The following is a 22,715-nucleotide window of genomic DNA, read 5'->3' as shown; positions in this document are numbered from 1 at the left end:
TCCCGAGGGTTAACCGTGCGGCGAGGACAGAGTCCAGTCTGAGGTTGATGGTGCGGCATGGTGGCTGTCCGTCAAAGCTGAAGCGGGGTCCAAGGCAGGGAGTTGGGTGAGGTCAGGAACTCTGGCAGAAGAGCAGGACAGGGTGCAGGCAGGAACAGGCTACCCACAATGTTGCTCCTGCAACCTGGGACTGGGGCTGGCTGGCTTTTATCTGCCCCGAGGCGTAGGGCGGCCCCGGTCCACAGGTGACTCGCCTCTCCTGGCCTGAAGGCGAGCACTCCTCCTGCGGGAACTTAGTTCCCTCCGCCTCTCTGCCCTGAGCCTCTGCAGCTCAGGAGCAGCTGGAGGGTTACCGGACCCAGAGGCATCCTCAGCTTCCCCTGATGGGGCTGAGAGTGGAGCACCTGCAGGCAATGGGTCCTCCATCACCTCAGGAGCCAGAGCAGACTCAGCTGGTGCCTGCACCTGAGGATCCAGCACAGGTGAGGACCCTTCAGGCTCAGGCCCCAGCCCCGGCTCAGCTGGTTCTGGAGGCAGGGACTCCTGTGCAGGCTGGGAATCCTCAGGTTCAGCTTCCGAGTCCGAATCCCAGGCCATCACACACAAAAGTTTCCTTCACTCCCCTCCAACATAGCGATGGATAAAAAACTTTGCTTGGCTGGAAAGCATGGACCCCGAGTGGTTTTCTGTTTGTCTAGCTGCTTGCCCCAGAGAAAACGCACTCTTTACCACTCTTCACCTCTGAATCAGAGCAAACATCAATCCATAGAAAACCCTATTGACGTTTGACCAATTCAGCAGTAAAAAGCAAGTTTTCCTGGGGGGAGGCAGCTGGACAAGCAGAAGTGTGGAAGAACCCATAGTCTAGTCAGCCTCCACCAGAAGCCTGCCTTAAAAAGCCAAGTCTTCACAGAGCAATAAAAACAGAGAAGGAAGCTGGAGGGTTTCACAGGAAAGAGTGTCATCACTGTATTGATCTGTTTTTTAAATCGTATGTTTCATTTCCCCGAGTCTCCAAATTGCCTTGTCCCAAAGTGTTTGGTCCTCTAGAAAAAGGCCTATCAGTTCAGACATTCACTGCTAGCTGGGCCTCTGTCTCACTGTCCGTGCAGTCCCCCCAGTTATACATACATGGAATGGAAGTGGGTAATGTCTGTGATGTTCCTGAAGATGATGAGCTTCTGACTGGAAAGAGCCACAGGGACGACAGGGCAGGTCTCGGTGAACTGAATGTGGTGCGTCTGGAGGAACTCTAGGTCCTTGACAAACTCCTCCTCAGTGTTCAGCAAGTCCTGAATAATGAGGCTGGTGGAAAGAGAAAATAGGTGAATACATTAGGGAAGTAGCTCCAGTTCCAACCCATAAAATGGTTCCTTCCACGATAACTAACATCTGGGAAGGAGAGTTGGCAGGAAACTGGTGTAGTGCCCCAGTCTGGATTGAAAGCACAATCTGGGTTGTATCCAGCACTAGGCAGAGTAGACCCACTGAAATTAATGGGCACAACTGGTTGAGGTCCATTCATTTCAAAGGGTGTTAGAACTTAGTTGGACACAGCCCTCTGGAATGGCTCCAAGACTGGTTTTTAATTCAGAATAAAAGTGGAGAGTTCATGGATAACATAACCCCACCCGTAGAGACAAATGGAATTGGACCTCTCTTACAGGAAGGACCTTCGTGAAGTGCCCACCTCAGCTTCTTTTTATATTCATCCTCTGAAACTGATTCTCCATGGAACTCTGGAACCTCTGGAATGCCCCACTCAGCAGACAGCTAAAAATAATAAAGGGAATAAAATTTAAGATCTGGTCATTTCTGCATCTACCGGGAGCACATTTGTGGAGTTACTTCAGGCCGTATGCTTCTCCGATATCCTGAATGAAGGAGAACTGCTTTTATTTATTATATTTATATATTGAAATTGAAATACTTTATTGTCACTTGTACACAGTGAGATTAGAGCACCCCCCACTCAGCTCTCTTAGTCTTAATTCCCCTCGTTTACTGACGCACACCCACCAAACCCGAAAATCAGCTGCCCTGTTGTAATATTTTCATTCAGCAGCCTAACAGCCCACGGATAGAAGTTGTTCTTTACCCTGTTGGTGCGACTAATCTGCTTCTATATCTTCTGCCTGAGGGCAGGAGATCAAGAAAGTGCCAGCCAGGGTGTGAATCATCCCTGAGAATTTTCCTCACTCTCCTGAGGCAACGTTCTTCCGCTATTTCATCCAGCGGATTCACGGGACACCCCATAATATCTTGTGCTGTATTCACCACCCTCTGTAGGCACTTCCTATCAGTTGATGTCAAACCAGCGTCCCACACTGCGATGCAGTATGAAAGGACACTTTCTATTGTTGACTGGTAGAAGGAGATCATCAAATGTTTATTGACATTGTTCTTCCGCAATACTCTGAGGAGATGGAGTCTCTGTTGGGCTTTCTTAACCACCTGGGTTGTTATTTATTTTCCAAGTAAGGTCTTCACTGAGATAAACTCCCAGGAATTTAAAGGAAGAGACTCTCTTCACACAGCCCTCCCCGATGTACAGCGGGGCTAGTTCTCCTCTCTTCCTCTGATAGTCCAACACCATATCACCCTTCCTCCTCAAAGAGGTTGGGGCAATGTACAATACAGTCAGATAAATTGTTTACACAACTTTGGCTTGTCTGCGTGTCCCTGAGGAAATCTCAAACAAAAGGAATCTGATGTTGGAGAACCCAAACATGGATGATTCTCACCTTTAACCTCTTATCCAGATAGGCAGGAGAAACCCAACCTTGCCTGGATGGGTTGGACTTGGTAGGCTTGGTCCTCACTAGCCATTTCAGAGGATGAGCCGAATCCAGGACTTCCACGTATTGTCCTTCCTTCAGGCTGATGGTTTCACGATCAGCACCCATGGGCAGGTAGTCTGCTGTAACCATGTAGATGTCAAAAATCTGTAGGAAGACAGTATATATTTTTGTAGGAAAAGGACACCAATTTGCAGAAAGCCTACTTGATATTCAGATCACATCCACACCATACATTTAAACTACATGGCTCCCCCCCATCAAAGAGTCCTGGGAACTATAGCTTGCCCTCCACAGGGCTACAGTTCCCAGCACCTTTTACAAACTACAGATGCCAGGATTCTTCGGGAGAAGCCATGTGCTATCAATGTGCAGTGTTGGTGTGATGTTAGAGAGACTGACTGCCATACCAGCTGCTTCTAGCTGCATCTAGAATTACAGAGAGCATCAGTTTGGTCTACTGGACTCAGCCCTTGATTAAATCCCACCCAGGCAAGGATTGGCTAGATCAGTGGTTCCCAAACTTTTCCCTCAACTGAAAATTACTGGTGGTCTTTGTGGACCACTTATCGATGCTTGTTGCAGCAATGTGCAGCGCTAGATGTACAAAATAAGTAGGAACATTTAATACAAACCCTTCCACTAGATGGTAATTTGGCTAATCCCAAATTTTCTTTTACTTGAATGAAATACATGGCAGCGCGAGAGGGTTACCAAAAGCAATAGTGGTCCGAATGTCCATAGCCTGCCTACTTCTAGTCAAAATGGCATCTATCTTCCAGCCACAGATCAACATCACCTAAAATTTTACACTAGAGTTACTATCTAATGATCGGGAGCTCTTTCTATTGTGAATCAATTTTCACCTCGAACGTGCTGCTTCCAACCAGTTTCTCAAGCCCAAAATCAGTCTTCCAAATTACCTTATGGAATGAAGAACACACCTTGGTGGAAAGTCTGTACTAGGAATGTACACCTGTAAGGCAAACTGGCTTCATTTCGGACTGGTGGGGAGGCGAGGCATTTGCTTGACCCATTATATTATTCCTGTGGAGCAGTCAAAAGGTCTCAACTCTCTGTGCCCAACACCAATTGCCATGCTTGTTTGAGATACAATACTGTAGTTGCCTTTTTATATTCTGGGGAACTCATGGAATGTTCTGTGCTAAATCACTCTTCCTTGGACATGCATCCAGTTCACTTATGTAAATATTATACCTCTCCCCTTGCATCCCCCTCATCTGATTCAGAGGAAGACTCCTGAGCAGTTGAGGAAGGCCTGGATCTGCCGTGTCGTGGAGATGGAGATGGCGTTTTTGATTCATCGTCACTGTCAGCTCCAGGTACTTGAAGTGTGGCTGAAGTGGAAACATGAACAATTAAAATACACTCCTAGCAAATAATTGCTTTGTTTTGTGAAAAAGCATGCTTCTGTTTATTCATTTAGTTTATACCCTACTTCCCAAGTCCTCAAGGGAACTTGCACTATAAAGCAATCAAATCACTTTGAACTTGCACTATAAAGCAATTAAATCAATTAAAACCCCCAAACTAGCCACAGTGAAATCAAATCCAGAAACAGCAACATAAAGACTAGTCTAAACCTTCCAGTCTGAATACTTGGCTGATGTTGGATGTGACTGTTAATTATTATTGTGACTAGTCCCAACCTCCTCTTTCCTAAATGCCATTTTGAGATTTCCACACTAGCATTTTGAGATTTCCACACTAGCATTTTGAAATTTGCATAGGAAAGTGTCTGAAAAAGGTCCAATGAGATGCCTTTGATGGTGACCAATAAACATGAGCTAGTGTGGCATGTATGCTTCTGTCTCAGACTGAAAACTGACAGTCAACATGCTCAGACAAGCTGTTACCTTGACTAATCTTTGCAGATACCATTTCTGTGATCTGTGATGTCAGTTTCTGGAGGAATTCCTCAGTCCCAACCTCAGCAAGTGAAATATGGCTCCGACCAGCTTCACCTTCCATAAGTTCCCCTGTCAAAGAAGAGTGAGGTGCTTAATACTACTACTACTACTACTAATAATAATAATAATTTATTTATACCCCACCCATCTGGCTGAGTTTCCCCAGCCACTCTGGGCGGCTCCCAATCAAATGTTAAAAACAGTACAGCATTAAATATTAAAAACTTCCCTGAACAGGGCTGCCTTCAGATGTCTTTTAAAGAAGGGAGGGTGTTCCACAGGGTGGGCACCACTACCAAGAAGGCCCTCTGCCTGGTTCCCTGTAACCTCACTTCTCGCAATGAGGGAACCGCCAGAAGGCCCTTGGCGCTGGACCTCAGTGTCCGGGCAGAACGATGGGGGTGGAGACGCTCCTTCAGGTCTACTGGGCCGAGGCCATTTAGGGCTATAAAGGTCAGCACCAACACTTTGAATTGTGCTCGGAAACGTACTGGGAGCCAGTGTTGGTCTTTCAAGACCGGTGTTATATGGTCTCGGCGGCCGCTCCCAGCATGAAAACATTTTTACCACCCTTCCCACCTTTTATGGCGTATTTCTCCTGAGACATCTGTACTTCAGTATAGATGCCAGGATACAAGATGTACAAAGCCTTGCAAGAGGTATGAATGGTGCACAGGTGCATAAATCAAAGCAATCACTTCAAAATACTTGCAAGCAGGAATCAGAAAGGGCGGAGTCCTGCAGGGCGGTATTTTGAAATGAGAATCCCTATTTGAAAGGCAGGAACACCCTCCCATGGTTGACATGATGTGTACACATTTAGTAGTTACCCTAAGTGTCACCAGTACAACTGACATGATGCTTTGCCTGAGAGATACAATTCCTGGTTGAAGGGGAAGGTAGCTAGTTGCAGATTTAAAGCATGGGTAGGCAAACTAAGGGACACGGGTGGCGCTGTGGGTTAAACCACAGAGCCTAGGGCTTGCCGATCAGAAGGTCGGCAGTTCGAATCCCCACGACGGGGTGAGCTCCCGTTGTTCAGTCCCTGCTCCTGCCAACCTAGCAGTTCGAAAGCACGTCAAAGTGCAAGTAGATAAATAGGTACCGCTCCAGCGGGAAGGTAAACGGCGTTTTCGTGAGCTGCTCTGGTTCGCCAGAAGCAGCTTAGTCATGCTGGCCACATGCTGGCCACATGCCGGCTCCCTCAGCCTATAAAGCAAGATGAGTGCTGCAACCCCAGAGTCGGCCACGACTGGACCTAATGGTCAGGGGTCCCTTTACCTTTACCTTTTTAGGCAAACTAAGGCCTGGGGGCCTGATCTGGCCCAATCGCCTTCTAAATCCGGCCCGCGGACGGTCCGGGAATCAGGGCGTTTTTACATGAGTAGAATGTTCCCTTTTATTTAAGATGCATCTCTGGGTTATTTGTGCGGACTGCCTGATGTTTTTACATGAGTAGAATGTGTGCTTTTATTTAAAATGCATCTCTGGGTTATTTGTGGGGCATAGGAATTTGTTCATTTATTTATTTTTCAAAATATAGTCCGGCTCCCCACATAGTCTGAGGGACAGTGAACTGGCCCCCTGCTGAAAAAGTTTGCTGACCCCTGATTTAAAGCAATGAATTTAATTTGCATATGAACTGCGTGACCCTGGCAACATTTATTTGATCAAGAAATCAAAGACTACGGCTGTAAACTATGTAATTCATATTAGAGAACGTTATATGGAACAGCAAACTGTGATCTACGTGAGTAACATTTTGAAGTTAAAGCACAGGCGAAACTTTTCATACCTTTTCTGCCTTCAGGAGGATGTACAGAAACCCCGACTCTAAGGAAGAGAAAAGGGAAGGCATAAATATATGAGAATTTATAAAGCGCTTAATAATTTTTTTAAAAAAAAATCCCTAAGCAGCATACATCAAAACTATTTACAATGATTATCACTGATGCACAGATAAAATGAGCAATTTTTAAAGTTACTGCACATAGATGTATTATATGTCCCGACAGGCTTGTTGAAACAAAAAAAAGTGTTTAGCGGTTGCTTGAAACAGTAGAATGAGGGTGCCTGCCTAATATTAATATAAGTGCAGCCACATTAAAAGTTCAACTCCTCACATAAATGGAGCAAATGTCATATAATACTTTTAAGACTGCAAGTTCTGTAGATTGAAGTGGTCGAGAAGGCAAACAGAGGCCAGGCAATCTCAAGTACACTGGTCCCAAGCTGTGGTAAAATTTAAACATTCATAAAACTTATACACCACATGATTGCCCTCCACCTCCAAACAAAATCCCTCAGAGTGGTTTGCAAAAAGAAGAAAATAATAAAATTATCAGTGAAAACGGTTTTAAAAAATCTGCTTAAAACATTCACGAAAATTATAAAATCAGTGATCAACTGAAAACAGATTAAAATGCAAACCAACACTCTACATTTCTGGGAAGGTTTCCCTGGAGAAAAATGTTTTTAGCAGGGGCCAAAAAGAGTGCAGTGAGTTCAATATGCAGGGAGTTGCATATTTACAGGGGGAAATGCATTTTAAAGGATACCAAAATTAGAATTCAGTAACTGAAAAACACAAAGTTTAAAACATCGCCAATATCACTACGTGTTAACAAGAACTTTCAGACATTACCCATGTTCTTTCTTTTCCTTTTCTTCATACCTGCAACAAAAACAAAAGGGAAGAAGGAGGTGAGGAGAACAGGATCTCCAGTGAGTTTCCAGTCTGAAAATCTTAAGACGCGTTCAGTTTTTTTCTAGTCTCTCTGTGCAGCATCCTAACCTCCAGGCACAAAGCCTCCCACTTACCCAAGTGATGTCATGATGGCCTCTGTCACCATCACACGCTCCTGGGTCAGAACCTCGGCCTCTTTCACTGCAAGGGAATGAATGACAGCAAACCTATCAGCAGGCGTGTCTCAGGCTGGGGAACATTTCTCATCCTTCCCAAACTTTGTTGGGGTTATGGGTGAGGGAGATGCTGGAATTCAACAACCCTGCCTTGGCTCAAGTTAGATGTCACCATTTGAATTGAAAGCAATTTTGCCTTATAATGACGGGGTGGCCTATAAGGTAAAGGTACCCCTGACTGTTAGGTCCAGTTGCGGACGACTCTGGGGTTGTGGCGCTCATCTCACTCTATAGGCCGAGGGAGTCGGTGTTTGTCCGCAGACAGCTTCCGGGTCATGTGGCCAGCATGACTAAGCTGCTTCTGGTGAATCAGAGCAGAACACGGAAATGCCGTTTACCTTCCCTCCAGAGTAGTACCTATTTATCTACTTGCACTTGACATGCTTTCGAACTGCTAGGTTGGCAGGAGCAGGGACCGAGCAACGGGAGCTCACCCCATTGCAGGGATTCGAATCGCCGACCTTCTGATCAACCAGCCCTAGGCTCTATGGTTTAGACCACAGTGCCACCCACGTCCCATTGGGGTGGCCTGTAGTGCTCCCTTATTTCCAGGCCTTTTGTGTTCAATGTCCCCAGCAGGACCAGAACTGACTTCTTGTTGGTGGCATCTGTCTCAAGAGACAATGGAGAGAGCCTCCAGGGGTGAAGTCAATGCACTGCATTAGCAGCACTGCAGTGACTTCCCCAGTGCTCAAGTCTGGCCAGTGTGTCTGGAGGTCCTGAGCCGCCCAGACGACAAGACTCAGCCTGACTGATGTGGTCCAAAGGAAAGTAGAGCAATACATTTGACACCAGCTTAGCTACAGGAGTTGCTGGAAAGAGGCATACAAAGCACCAGCCAACCATCTTAGGGATTCCACTCCAGATGTGCATAGGCCTTACTCCTTAACCTTTCCTTCTCATGAACCTGTACAGAACTTGCACATAAACTAAGTGCAGAGCTCTGGACTCTGGGCTGCTGTGATATCAAAGCAGTTCAGCTTGTGGCAAGGAAGAACTCGAAACCTCAGTAGAAGCTCATTTGCATCAGATTTTATCCTTCTTCCAAGAGCCTGTGACTTTTTCACAAGTTGGGGAAAGCACTATTGTTTTTATTTGTGGGGTGACGGGGAGTGTACATGCTCTGTACACGTAAGTTGTATTTCCATGGCCACTGGTGACCACACAGAAACCCAGAGATTATGACTAGCATCATAAGCCAATTTTAATGAAACAGCCAGCACATATAAATATGGAAACAAAGAAGCTGGTGAAGCGCTTACCATCCAGAACTTCTAAGGAGGAGCTACAGATAGACTGCCCAGCCTGATTGGACGCAATGCAGGTGTAGTTTCCACTGAACTCCTTCTTCACATCCAGCAAGATAAGACTATGGTGCATGTTGGAGCTGGCAAGTTTATAGCCTGGGGTGTCCGGCTTGATCCAAAGGATGTCTTCTCCGTGGTACTCTTCCTTCAGCCAAGTCACTGAGGGTGGTGGACATCCTAAAAGGGGGGGGGGTGGAATGAGGATGCTATTAGCATCTCATTTATTCTGGTCTCCCAGATAACCTCCCTTCCCAAGCCCCGCCATTTGCATAAAGTCTTTGCTTAGCACCCCAGTCTTCATCCACAACTCTGGAAACTTCACCTGGCCAGAACAGAGAAAAGATGGTCAGATTGACAGTTCTTTCTCAACCAGGTGGGTCATGTTGCATGGCTGTTCTTAGTTGGTAAAGTGATTAGTCTTGTTAATACCGACAATGAACGAGCCTCTGGCATGCTAATGAGCTATGCCACCCCCGTACAGTCTGTGTTTTTAGACATATCCTAAAAATGGTGTTATTCAAACAAACCTATGCAATATGAAATCCTTTTTACCAGCCAGTTTCTATTCATGTTTTGGCTGATGCTGTTATTGATTTTTCTTTGTTTATCTTATTGTAATTTTATGTGCTGTATTCTTGTGGAAGTGTGGTCTATAAATATTTCAACAAATTATTGTTATTTATTAAATTTGTACATCACCCTTCATCCATATACCTTAGGGTGGTTCACAGCCTAAAAATACATGAAAAACAAAACGAAACAAAATGCTGCACAGGCTTGTTGTTGTTGCTTAGTCGTTTAGTCGTGTCTGACTCTTCGTGACCCCATGGACCAGAGCATGCCGGGCGCTCCTGTCTTCCACTGCCTCCAGCAGTTTGGTCAAACTCATGCTGGTAGCTTCAAGAACACTGTCCAACCATCTCGTCCTCTGTCGTCCCCTTCTCCTTGTGCCCTCCATCTTTCCCAACATCAGGGTCTTTTCCAGGGAGTCTTCTCTTCTCCTGAGGTGGCCAAAGTATTGGAGCCTCAGCTTCAGGATCTGTCCTTCCAGTGAGCACTCAGGGCTGATTTCCTTGAGAATGGATCGGTTTGATTTTCTTGCAGTGCATGGGACTCTAAGAGTCTCCTCCAGCACCATAATTCAAAAGCATCAATTCTTCGGCTATCAGCCTTCTTTATGGTCCAGCTCTTGCACAGTCTTAATTCATTAAAATGAAACTACTCATATTAATTCCTTGCTAAAACATTGCCCCTTTCCTTCCCTTCCTCTTCCCAGTGTCAAACTTTAGAAGCAAGATCCTTGGGGCAAGGACCTCTTTTTGTGTATGCTGGAAAGCAAAGCATGCATTGACTCCACTACAACCTTTGTATAGGCAAATTCAATCATGGAGTAGGGTAGTTGGAGTAGCAAGAATGCCTCTAAGTTCATTTACCTTCAACTTTCACTGAAAGAGTAATGCTGGCACCTTCCCTCACTTTTTTGTTGGTATATCGTTCCAGGAACCTTGGCGGCACCAGCTGCTCATGAACATCTGAAAATTAAGTTGTTCAGAGAAAAACATAAAAATGTGACGGGGCAATAGTCAGGTAGGACTAAGTTCCACAGAGCTGGGGCTGCTCTAGAGTTCACAGCTTTGAAAGGGCAGCCAAGAACTTTGTTCCCACCAACTCCTCTCGTTTCTTGTCTCACCTCTTCTGGGTTTATCTTCTTCCTCACCAGGCCCTGCAAAATTGAAAGAACAGCAGCACCATCAGGTGACAGATCACGTGAGCCCACACCTGCCGTCCAAAATGGTATAGCAAGTGGTAGGCCTCAATTTCCACCAAAGGGGCTTTCATACTGTTGCTAATTTTGAGTGGGATTCAATCACATACCAGCAAATTCAGACTGCACAATTGTAGCTGTCTGAGAGGTCCTGTGCAATAAGCCTGCTTCTGCAAAATATTGGCCTTTTTGTGATCAGGAGAGTGGCAGGAAAATGCACTGGAAAGTGTGGGGTCAACACTTGTTTGGGCACAACATCACCTAACCTCTTCACAACCAAATCAGGATGAATGCTTGTTAAATAGCCAACATTGTTTAATCTCCCTTTTGAAATAGGGCAGCCGTAGCCTGGAAGTGATCGATGTGTCTAACAAAGATCCCCATTTCTTTTTTTGGCACCACATTAGACATCCAGCAAACCCACCAACGATTTGATGGGTTGTGTCCATCTGCTCTCAAGTAGGCATGGCCAACTTTTGAATTCTTGGATGGTAGGGCTGTTCTCTTCTTTAGAAAGAGATCCATGAGTCCATTTTGCTACAAATTCAAAGCACTTCATAGGTGGTCAGATTCTTTAAACGGTCCAAGTTAGCAATAAGGGTTCAAAACAATAAGACACAAAGATTTGCATTACCTACAAAGCCCAAAGAGAGGGAGTCCAATAAAATGTGGAAATTTTAGCTTCTGGGGGGGGGGAATCCCCTTGTAGGAAAATTGTGGATCCACTTTTTACCAAACAACAATTGAAATTAGAGTAGAATTGAAACTATTCATATTTTTGGGGAGGGTGACCATTTCATATCAAAAAGACTTCCTTTTCACACTGATTTTTTTAATTAAGAAAATGTCTACTTAATTCATTTTCATTGCCTTTGCCTGCTAGGGTCTACATTCATCTTCGTGACATCAACACACAGCCAAATTCAGTGGGCCATGGAGACTTGTTCCATGATTAGATGGATCACCCTTGACTAAATTACAGGTGAAACTCAAAAAATTATGATATCATGCTTGATTGGCCAGCAAACTCGCCTGACCTGAACCCCATAGAGAATCTATGGGGCATTGACAAGAGAAAGATGAGAGACATGAGACCAATCAATGCAGAAGAGCTGAAGGCTGCTATTGAAGCATCCTGGTCTTCCATAACACCTCAGCAGTGCCACAGGCTGATCCATGCCACGCCACATTGAGGCAGTAATTGATGCAAAAGAGGCCCAAACCAAGTACTGAGTACATACACATGCTTCTGCTTCTCAGAGGTCCAATATTGGTGAAATCCTTGTTTTGCTGATTTCATTTAATATGCTAATTTTCTAAGATTGTTAATTTGGGGTTTTCATCAGCTGTATGCCATAATCATCACAATTATAACAAATAAAGGCTTGACATATCTATCTTTGCATGTCATGAGTCTATCTCATATATTAGTTTCACCTTTTAAGTTGAATTACTGAAATAAATGAACTTCTCCACAATATTCTATTTTTTCGAGTTTCACCTGTATGTAGGAAGAATATGTGGCTACAAAGTGAAACTATGGCATTTAAGAAGGAGAATATTAGCAAAAAATAATGTGAGTGGGGTGTGGGAGACAAACTACTACTCTACCATTTTGCTAATTTCTAGCTCAAAAATAAAACTAGATATTTGGTGCACCTCCTACTAACATTTATTAACGTGCCCAGGAGCCAGAGAAATTGTTCTGCCGGTTAGCTATCCCTTGTTTTAATTTTAAATTTTGTTTTGCAGGCTGCTTGGTACTGGGGAAGCAATATTTCATGCTTTTGTTATTTTTGTTGAGAGCGGTAGGCTTCACACACACTTCTGGGCACAACATAAGCCACCATTTCAGCATCACACGGCTAACCTTTGACAAGCAACCTGGCCGCTGAATACGCTGAACCAGCCGAGTTCCTAATAAATACAGAATATTGACCAGCGTCCTGCTTTGTAACGTTGAGGACTTCAAGGGCGTGAAACTCCCTCTTGTCTGTCTTCAAGAGTCGGTCTGATGCATGCAGCGGCTGACCATCTTTGAACCAGTAGAGGCGAGGCTGTGGGTAACCTATGCAGAATAAAGAAAGGTAGGAATAGATAAGGTGTGTATATATATATATATATATATATATATATATATATTAAGCAGAGATTAAATTTCCTAGCCCCCATGCTTAGCTCTTGTAAACACACATGTACCCCTCCAAGGAAAGAGTAGTAACAATAGGCGCTATTCAGCTAAACCGATTTGCTCACGGAAGGTTAAGCAAAATAGCTTCCCCAAGCACCTCCTTTTAAAAAAAGTTTTTATTGGTTATTTTCACATAACAAATTATTTCAACAGTTGTATCCCCCCCCCCATTTTCCCCTCCCACCCCCACATACCCCTCTCCCAGCCACGACTTCCCTCGGTTCCTCTTTCTGATTAATTTACATATATTGTTCTCTGCATGTTAGAAAAATGTAAAAATCTCTATGTTTTCCATCTATTACCTATGTTAATGAATAAATTGTGCATGTTTATTCAAAACCTGCCAAGGAGTCTGTTATGTATTGAAGTTCTCACCCTGGCCACCAGGGGTATTGTGTATATAGTTTTCACTCAGGTCCACGTCAGTTACTTTAGGCAGGAAACCCTGGGTTGTTGTTGCTACAATGTTGATAGCCGGCTGCCTATAAAAGCAGGCTGGTTGAGCTGTTTGCTGTTCAGTTCTGTTCTGGCCTCTGAATAAACAAGAGCTGTTTGAAGAATCGCTGTGTCGTCTGATATGTTCACCCACAACATAAGAATCCAACTCATTTTGTTGCTTTTTTAAGCACTTTGTAAAAGGTTCCCATTCCTCTTTAAAGTCACGGTTGTCCTTGTCACGTACTTTGTGCATCAGAATCCCCGCGACGGGGTGAGCTCCCGTTGCTCGGTCCCTGCTCCTGCCCACCTAGCAGTTCAAAAGCACGTCAAAGTGCAAGTAGATAAATAGGTACCAGTCCGGCGGGAAGGTAAACGGCATTTCCATGCGCTGCTCTGGTTCGCCAGAAGCGGCTTAGTCATGCTGGCCACATGACCTGGAAGCTGTACGCTGGCTCCCTTGGCCAATAAAGTGAGATGAGCGCCGCAGCCCCATAGTCGGCCACGACTGGACCTAATGGTTGGGGGTCCCTTTACTTTTGCCAATTCCGCATAGTCCATCAATTTCTTTTGCCACTGTTCTTTTGTCGGGTCTCCCCAATCACCTTCTGATCTGAGCCCCCCCCCCCAACTCTCCAGAGCAGATTTGGGGAGAACACAGGAGGCATGGAAAGGAGAAATTTTGTTGTGCAAGCAGAAATCCTTGCAGTAGAGTATCTATTTAGCTAGTTGACACCCACTGGGTCAGAAATTCATCTTTAGAATATGAACATACCGAAGAAATGTACTGCAAACTGCTGGTGAAGGGTGGGTAATAAATATAATAATAATCATAATCATAAATTGAAGATACGGTTTCTGCCAAAAGTTGACACACAGCAGAGGTGGGGAGTTTTGGTTACCTTTCACCTTCAGGTGGAATTTGGCCAAAGCTGCTCCAGGAGCTACATGGATGTCGTGAAGTTCATCTAGAATCTGTGGCAGCTGTTCCTCTTCAGTCATAGATTCCACTCCTTCTTGTTCACGGCTGGTTCAGACAGGGAGGAATAAATGAAACGTTTGACATACAAGCCAAAGCTCTGGTGAAAAAACAGCTTCCCATGAGCTGTGGCCAACACAGAAGGTTCCTGTGGCCACAATGAGCTGCTTGATAGCTCAGTAAGTAGAGCATTAAATTCTTAATCTTGGGGTTGCGGGTTCAAGCCCCACATCAGGCAAAAGATTCCTGCATTGCAGTGGGTTGGGTTAAATAACCCTTGTGGCCCCTTCCAGCTCTTTTATATACCAAGATTGGTTTTATATACTAATATTGTGATGACATCCTGGCCACTGGGCCCACCACCTCCTGGCAAATAGAAGGGGAAGAAATGGAGGCAGTGAGAGATTTTACTTTCTTGGGCTCCATGATCACTGCAGATGGTGACAGCAGCCACGAAATTAAAAGACGCCTGCTTCTTGGGAGAAAAGCAATGACAAACCTAGACAGCGTCTTAAAAAGCAGAGACATCACCTTGCCAGCAAAGGTCCATATAGTTAAAGCTATGGTTTTCCCAGTAGTGATGTATGGAAGTGAGAGCTGGACCATAAAGAAGGCTGGTCGCCAAAGAATGGATGCTTTTGAATTATGGTGCTGGAGGAGACTCTTGAGAGTCCCATGGACTGCAAGAAGATCCAACCTCTCCATTCTGAAGGAAATCAGCCCTGAGTGCTCACTGGAAGGACAGATCCTGAAGCTGAGGCTCCAAGACTTTGGCCACCTCATGAGAAGAGAAGACTCCCTGGAAAAGACCCTGATGTTGGGAAAGATGGAGGGCACAAGGAGAAGGGAATGACAGAAGATGAGATGGTTGGACAGTGTTCTCGAAGCTACCAGCATGAGTCTGACCAAACTGCGGGAGGCAGTGGAAGACAGCAGTGCCTGGCGTGCTCTGGTCCATGGCGTCATGCAGAGTCGGACATGACTAAACAACAACAACATTGTGATGACAGTGTAATGTTTTCCAGTGTGCAGGTGGCGCTTACCTGGAGAGATACCCTTTGGCACTGTAGTAGGATGAAGTTTCCGTTGCATCTGCTGCTGTATCGTAATCTGTACTGGTCACTAAGAAATGGAAAAGAAAAAAAAAATCCAAACATTGTGGGTTGCTTCATGTCAGGAGGAGAAACAGAGGCAACACAGGGGAAGCCCAGGCAGTTGTGCAGAGAGGAGGTTGTGCTGGGATCTTGGACCAGTCCTCTAGCAGCATCAGTGGTTTACTCTCAAAATGTACTCCCTGCTGCTTACGCAGCAAAGCAGAAGAAGTGCAAGTGGCGTTACTGAGAGCCCCAGAAGGTGTTGTTCAAAAGACCTTTCAGACTGTTCCAACACATTGCAGACAGGGGTAAGGATCCATCTTCTAGGGAAGCTCACAAGAGCACAGGGAGAAAATGTTTGCCGTCCACAAGTTTTTAAAATCCTTCACTGAAAAGCAGTTAAATGTAGGAATCAGTGTTTGTATGCAGCCATATGTTGAACACTGGGGTCCCTTCAATTCTGATTCTATGGCCCCTTCCAACTTTACAATTCTATGATTTTGTGACTCTATCATAACATTTTATGTGGGGAGGGGTTGCTGATTATATTTAAGCTGGGAAACTGTGATTGACTGCGGCTTCCCAGTACAGTGGTACCTCGGGTTACATACGCTTCAGGTTACATACACTTCAGGTTACAGACTCCATTAACCCAGAAATATTACCTCGGGTTAAGAACGTTGCTTCAGGATGAGAACAGAAATCGTGCAGCAGCAGTGCGGCAGCAGCAGGAGGCCCCATTAGCTAAAATGGTGCTTCAGGTTAAGAACAGTTTCAGGTTAAGAACGGACCTCCGGAATGAATTAAGTACTTAACCCGAGGTACCACTGTACTTGTTGTTTACAATGATCTGCATACCAGGAGCTTGTTCATGCCTCTCACACAGGAATTTTGTGGTGCGTGGAGTGCTCTGAATGCATAGCAAACTAGGGATGGATTCAGCCACAATGAGTATTTGCCTATTTCTAAACTGACAATGATCTCACCATCCTCTTTGAATTTGACAGCCCCCTATTCACTTAGTCATGTGTGATAGGACACACTGGTTGTGGTGCATTTCACACTTCCTATGTGGGGCTGCCCTTGAAACTCCAGCGGGTGCAGAATGCCGTGGCGAGACTCCTTACGGGGTCCTCGCTGTGGGATCACATTCACCCGGTGCTGTACCAGCTGCACTGGCTCCTGGTGGAGTACAGGATCAGGTTAAAGGTGCTGGTTTTAACCTTTAAAGCCCTATACGGCCTAGGACCCTTGTACCTACGGGACCGCCTCTCCTGGTATGTCCCACGGAGGACCTTACGGTCTTCAAATAAAAACATCTTGGAGATCCCGGGTGACAGGGAGGTTAGGCTGGCTTTGACCAGAGCCAGGGCTTTTTGGCCGTGGCCCCAATCTGGTGGAACGCTCTGTCACAAGAGACTAGGGCCCTGCGGGACTTGACATCTTTCCGCAGGGCCTGCAAGACCTTTGGCCAAGGCACAGTCTGACCCCTTCTCTCCTTCTGTAATCCTCATAGAACTTTAACCCAATGGTTGCCATTAATTTGATTCTGAATTGATTTTAGAATGTATTTTAATTAATTGACTGTGTGATTTTATGTACTTTGTGCTATTCTTACTTGTTGTTAGCCGCTCTGAGCCCAGCTTTGGCCGGGAAAGGCACGATACAAATAAAATTTTCATTATTTTTTTATATTATTATTATTATTATTATTATTATTATTATTATTATTATTATTCCAGGTCATAATTATTGAACTTGAGTTTTTCTGTGTCTCTGGGTAATACTCACAGTCCACTCTCAGCTCGGCTTTAGTTGAAGACACGCCCATGCTGTTTTCAGCCAGACAGCGGTAGACGCCCATGTCAAGAGGGACCACAGCAGTAATGATCAGCTGGTGGCAGCCTTCCTGGTCCTCGTTGATCATGTAGTGATCGTCCTCTTCAATAACCCTCCCATCCTTGAACCACCGGATGGTGGGGGTTGGCTTGCCGATAACAACACAGTCAAAACTGACTGGATATCCATCCTGTACCTCTTGGTTTTGAAGTTCAGTTATGAAGATGGGAGCTGGAATTGTTTTGAGGATAATAACAAAAACAGAAATGTACATATTTATGTGGCAATAAAGTATCTGTAGAGACGCAGGTGGCGCTGTGGGTTAAACCACAGAGCCTAGGACTTGTTGATCAAAAGGTTGGTGGTTCGAATCCCCGCGACGGGGTGAGCTCCCGTTGCTCAGTCCCTGTTCCTGCCAACCTAGCAGTTCGAAAGCACGTCAAAGTGCCAGTAGATAAATAGGTACCGCTCCAGCGGGAAGGTAAACAGTGTTTCCGTGCGCTGCTCTGGTTCGCCAGAAGTGGCTTATTCATGCTGGCCACATGACCCGGAAGCTGTATGCCGGCTCCCTCGGCCAATAAAGCGAGATGAGCGCTGCAACCCCAGAGTCGGCCACGACTGGACCTAATGGTCAGGGGTCCCTTTACCTTTAAAGTATCTGTAGCTCCCTCCACGCCTCGCTCTATACATGGTGCCTTTTTTGGTTTTGGTGCCATGCTAAATTCAAACTGCAATCTTCTTGTAATCCCAGGTACATGTGTGACAAGATAAGCACTTCTGCTGTAACTAGACTTCTAATTTTTGGGAAAGGTTCTGGGGTTGAAGACGGGCAACCTCTAACCTAACCTACTTCAAAAAGGTGATATGATGATAGCCACCAACTTGGGTGGCTGTAAAAGAGGATTGGGGGGGGGGGAATCATGGAGGATCCATAGAGACTATTGGAGGCAGCAAACCACTGCATACCAGACGATGGGAATCACAGGTGGGGAGACACCACTGTTGCACTCAGGTTCTCCAAGGAGTGGAGCATATAGTGCATTTTCAGAAGTATCCTTTGGGTTCGAGATTTATTATTATAAATTTTAATAAAAGCAAAACAGAGCCCGTGGGTTTATGTATTTCCAAGTCCTGTAGCTAAGCAAGTTTGGGAAATCAAATGAGAACCTAATGCACATTGCTCTGAGCTCCTTTGAGGAAAAGCAGAATGCAAATATTACCAAGCTATAAATGAATTAAACAATTCTGATCTCATTCATCTTCAAACCACCATTTCAGGTGGTACCTGATTATGTCAGGATTTACAGATCTTTGATACTATGGGTGGTATTCGACTAAATAGTACTCAGAGTAGGTCTACTGGAATTCATCGACCTAACATAATTTCAGTGGGTCTACTCGGAGTATAACTTTGTTGACTACCACCCTGAGATTTCAGGTGTGGATAAAAAAGGCTGGTCAATTGGGCCCCACCTGCCCTGCCCTGCATGCGTCACTTACCAGTGTCAGATGTAAGCAAAGGAGGCGGTGGTCTTTTCACCAGAGTTCTCAGTTGCCCTGGGACAGGAGGTGTGGCTTTCCCAATACGCAGCTCTATCTTCTTAGAGCCTTGATCTAGGATGTCAATCTCAACAGCAATACCCATAGCAGCAAACATTTCTCTAAACCGGCTAGCAGCCGTCTTCGCCTCGGCCATAACTTCAAACTTGATGTAGATGTACCTCTCATCTTCACGGTAGGTCTGGTGGTCCACCACCTCTATCTCTCCCTCATCAGCACTAACAAAGAGTTCCTCGTCCACGTCCGAAATCTCTGTGGATATTTTTGACTTGAACAGCTTGTGAAGCCTCCTCCCCGCTTTACGGAAGGCATCGTCCAACTCGCTGCCAGAAGAGCTCTCCTCGCTCTCGGGGATTTTTTTGGCAGCCTTGTGTTTCCGTACGGGGGCTTGAGGTGGGACGCCCACCGTCACCTTGGCGCTGTGGGAGGCCTTGCCAAACTTATTGGACACCTCGCAGGTATACTTGCCGACGTCATTCATTTCGAGGCCAGTGATGATCAAGGAGCAAGTCCCGTCGCTGTAATTGTCTATGTGGCAATGGCGCCCGTCCAAAACTTCAACGCCGTCTTTCAGCCAGCGGACCTTCATGTCGGTTTTGCTTTGAGCCACACACTCAAGGTGGAGGGTGCTTCCTGGTTCTCCAAAGAAGTCCTTGAAGGTCTCGGCAAACACTGGGCATTCTTGCTGCTTGATCTCTTTCCGCACTTTGTACCCTTTGAAAGCAGCCTGGATCTTCACAGCTGCGTGAGACAACGAAGGGTCATCCAGATCTCCTTCTACAGCTTCTGGTTCAACAGGCTTAGCAAGAGCAGCTGGCTCAGGACCTGCTTTCTCCCACTGTTTAGAGACTTTCCCTGCAGAGACAGTCTGGACTTTACCACTAACGCTGGTTGTGCTCGCCTTTTTGAGGTAGTTAATAAGGGAAGGAGTTCCGGCCCTTGACTCGTCGTCTGAACTGGTGACAGAGAAGTCTGCTTCTCCTGCTTTAGCCGACTCATCACAAGTAGAGTATTCCTCCGAGTAGTACTGAATGATCTCAGCTTCTTCCTTCCTCTGTTTCTGACGTTTGTCATCCTCTTCTGGCAATTCGCTGATCGAATCCAGAGTTGGCTCCCGACTCATCCTGCGCTTTTTGGCAAGAGCCTCCCATAGGAGGTGGAGGTCACCCTCCTGAGCCGCTTCAGGTGGTAAACTGGGTTGCGTCTGGTCGTCTGCTATCTCGCCAAGCTCCTCAGGCTTGAGGGTTTTCTCAGTGGCCTCTTTTAACATGGACACAGTTGACACTAAGAGAAACAGAATAGTACAGTTTCATGGTTACACCAAGGAGCAGCAGGACAACCAGATTAACATCAAGATACAATCCTGTGTCTTTGAGAGCTATATAATGTTGTCAGGGAACTGCCATCGGAGCCTAGAGTGGAGGTAAGGCTTCCTAACAATGCAGGAGAAGAGACCAGCAGGGAGAGAGAGCCAGCTTCCTTTGAGGAAGGAAATAGGAGGGACACCAGGAAGCAAGGGGAGACTGCGGAGAGAGGGCTCCAAGACTCTTCCACAGAGAGCAGCGGGGAGAGCCCAGGACCTCCGTTGGGCACGCCCACTCTGCGCAGGAGACTTCCGCGCAGAGAGGCTAGGAGGAGACTTGGGGTCAAAGAGTTTTTATGTTGGAAGAAGTTCAGAAAACGCCCACTGACGGATTCTGCCAGCGACTGACACAGCCATGGAGAAAGGGCTGTCCAGCCAGGGAAAGGTTTAGCCAGGCAACGTTGCCTAGAGCTGCAGCACCCTTTACGCACAAGCAACCCCCAATTCCCTTTACAAATGTCATATTATATAGCATGTAAACCTCTCAGAAGGTTGATGGAGTAGTTCCAAAAAATTATATTTTGGGAGACAATGAATGCCCATAAGTTCAGCAAAACCAATTTTTCTTTCTATTGCTATCTCTTACTGCAAATGAATAAAAAAGCAAAGAATCAAATTACCATGAATGGGGGAAGAAATTTGATTCAGGCCTCGTTTGAAGCAGAATCACATTCACACTTTCTGACCACTTTTAGGCTGGGGTGGTTACTAAAGCAGTGAAAATGATGGTGCAAATGTACCTTCAACAGAAAGTTTGGCAGATGTTTTGACATCAGGAGAGGCCATGCAGGTGTATGACCCTTGATCTTCAGCTTTAAAGCCATGAATGATGAGGGTCTGTTTTTTGCCCTCTGAGATGAGTTCATACTTCCCGCTAGGTTGGATTGGTTTTCCTTCTTTGAGCCAAACAACCTCTTTGGTTTCTTTGGACAATTCGCACTCCAAACGAGTCTTCTCCCCTTCCACAGCAGACTTATCGGCCAAAGGTCGAGTGATTGCAGTCACTGCAGCCGGCTCTGGAATGGGAGACATCAAGACCAATGGGCTTACATCATACAATTCTCCTTTTGTGCTTCAACAAGCAAAGCGACAAAGAAGAAGGGATAACCAGCCAAAAAAAAAAAAAAAAGGGAGACAAATGTCTGAATGTTCCCTTGTTTCCAGAACTAGGTTTTACATGGACCACGAATGCAGTTTCTTAGTGTGGGACTGGAAATATAACAGAATGTTTCAGTTTGTAATAATCTCTCTCATCTGCATCCTTCATCTCTGACCCCACAGAAGTTTATATCAAAGAGGGACTAAAATGCTACCGTTGCTTTGCAGAAGAATGTGCAGTAGCTGTGATGATGGCAGTGGTTTCACAAGTGTGCCATACGGAACCTACAGAAATCTTGACTTCTATAGGGTATTAGAAGCAGCCATGAACTTCAACAGCCCATATTCACCAACATACCAACATCTTATATTGCTTCATTGGTAACGTAAGGGGGGAAATGACTATTACTTATACTTAATTTGAGCACACCACAAGGGCTTCTGATTAGGCGTTTGGCTATGCAATGTTGAATGTTATCTGTTAAATCTGTTCCACCCTGTTTTCCCTTTGTTATTTTTTTTTTGTTTAAACCCATTCAAGAACTTGTACAATGACCACAAACAATGAACCATATGTTGCAGATAATACTGCAAATTTATTGTTCTCATCTCACTTTATTGGCTGAGGGAGCTGGCATACAGCTTCCGGGTCATGTGGCCAGCATGACTAAGCCACTTCTGACAAACCAGAGCAGCGCACGGAAACACCGTTTACCTTCCCTCCAGAGCGGTACCTATTTATCTACTTGCACTTTGACATGCTTTCGAACTTTGGTTATGGAAAGTAAGCAATGTAAACTTTTTTAATTGTTCCTTTTTCTTCTTCTTTTTTCTCTTTTTTCTCTTTTTTGTCTTTCTTTTTTATTTTTTATTTTTGAAAATTTCAATAAATATATTAAAAAAAAAAGACATGCTTTCGAACTGCTAGGTTGGCAGGAGCAGGGACCGAGCAACGGGAGCTCACCTCATTGCGGGGATTCGAATGGCCGACCGTCTGATTGGCAAGTCCTAGGCTCTGTGGTTTAACCCACAGTGCCACCCACGTCCCTTTAATATTTGTACCCTGCCCATTTGACTGGGTTGCCCCAGCCACCTCTGGGCAGCCTCCAACATAAATAAAAGCATCATAAAACATTAAACATTAAAACCTTCCCTATCTAGGGCTGCTTTCAGATGTCTTCTAAAGGCTGTATAGTTACATGCTTATCTCCTTGACAGGACATGAGAAGACTTGGTCTATTTATTTGTGTCATTCATCATTCTTATGATCCTTGTATATAAAACCCAATAAAAGGAAGAAGTAGCCATGAAAGGTGCTACCACAAAACATATCACCAATTTTATCTTTGAAGTCTTCATTAGGAGAGATAAATAGTTGTTGCAGAAAATGGTTACATGAAGACAGTGTCACAGCCCCACTAAGTTGTGAAGGA

General features: G+C 45.2%; 1 protein-coding gene across 1 annotated transcript in view; it reads right to left on the bottom strand.

The window, feature by feature from the left end:
• Positions 1–22,715, bottom strand: part of OBSCN (obscurin, cytoskeletal calmodulin and titin-interacting RhoGEF) — a 201,055-nt gene that overhangs the window by 24,486 nt on the left and 153,854 nt on the right. Inside the window, exons 65-81 of the mRNA XM_053359224.1 lie at positions 20,925–21,200; positions 18,762–20,105; positions 17,214–17,492; positions 15,372–15,450; positions 14,252–14,376; positions 12,594–12,791; positions 10,649–10,681; positions 10,392–10,490; positions 8,914–9,135; positions 7,550–7,616; positions 7,374–7,403; positions 6,525–6,562; positions 4,676–4,798; positions 4,017–4,156; positions 2,745–2,945; positions 1,691–1,773; positions 1,132–1,305 (exon numbers count right to left, since the gene is read on the bottom strand). Of these exons, the coding sequence (XP_053215199.1) occupies positions 1,132–1,305; positions 1,691–1,773; positions 2,745–2,945; positions 4,017–4,156; positions 4,676–4,798; positions 6,525–6,562; positions 7,374–7,403; positions 7,550–7,616; positions 8,914–9,135; positions 10,392–10,490; positions 10,649–10,681; positions 12,594–12,791; positions 14,252–14,376; positions 15,372–15,450; positions 17,214–17,492; positions 18,762–20,105; positions 20,925–21,200 (3,511 nt within the window). The remainder of the gene's footprint in view (positions 1–1,131; positions 1,306–1,690; positions 1,774–2,744; positions 2,946–4,016; positions 4,157–4,675; positions 4,799–6,524; positions 6,563–7,373; positions 7,404–7,549; positions 7,617–8,913; positions 9,136–10,391; positions 10,491–10,648; positions 10,682–12,593; positions 12,792–14,251; positions 14,377–15,371; positions 15,451–17,213; positions 17,493–18,761; positions 20,106–20,924; positions 21,201–22,715) is intronic.

Source organism: Podarcis raffonei, chromosome 12, assembly GCF_027172205.1.
Source record: "Podarcis raffonei isolate rPodRaf1 chromosome 12, rPodRaf1.pri, whole genome shotgun sequence".
NCBI lineage: Eukaryota > Metazoa > Chordata > Lepidosauria > Squamata > Lacertidae > Podarcis > Podarcis raffonei.
Note: the sequence above shows the minus strand (reverse complement) of the source record. Positions and strands in the feature narration are given on the sequence as shown.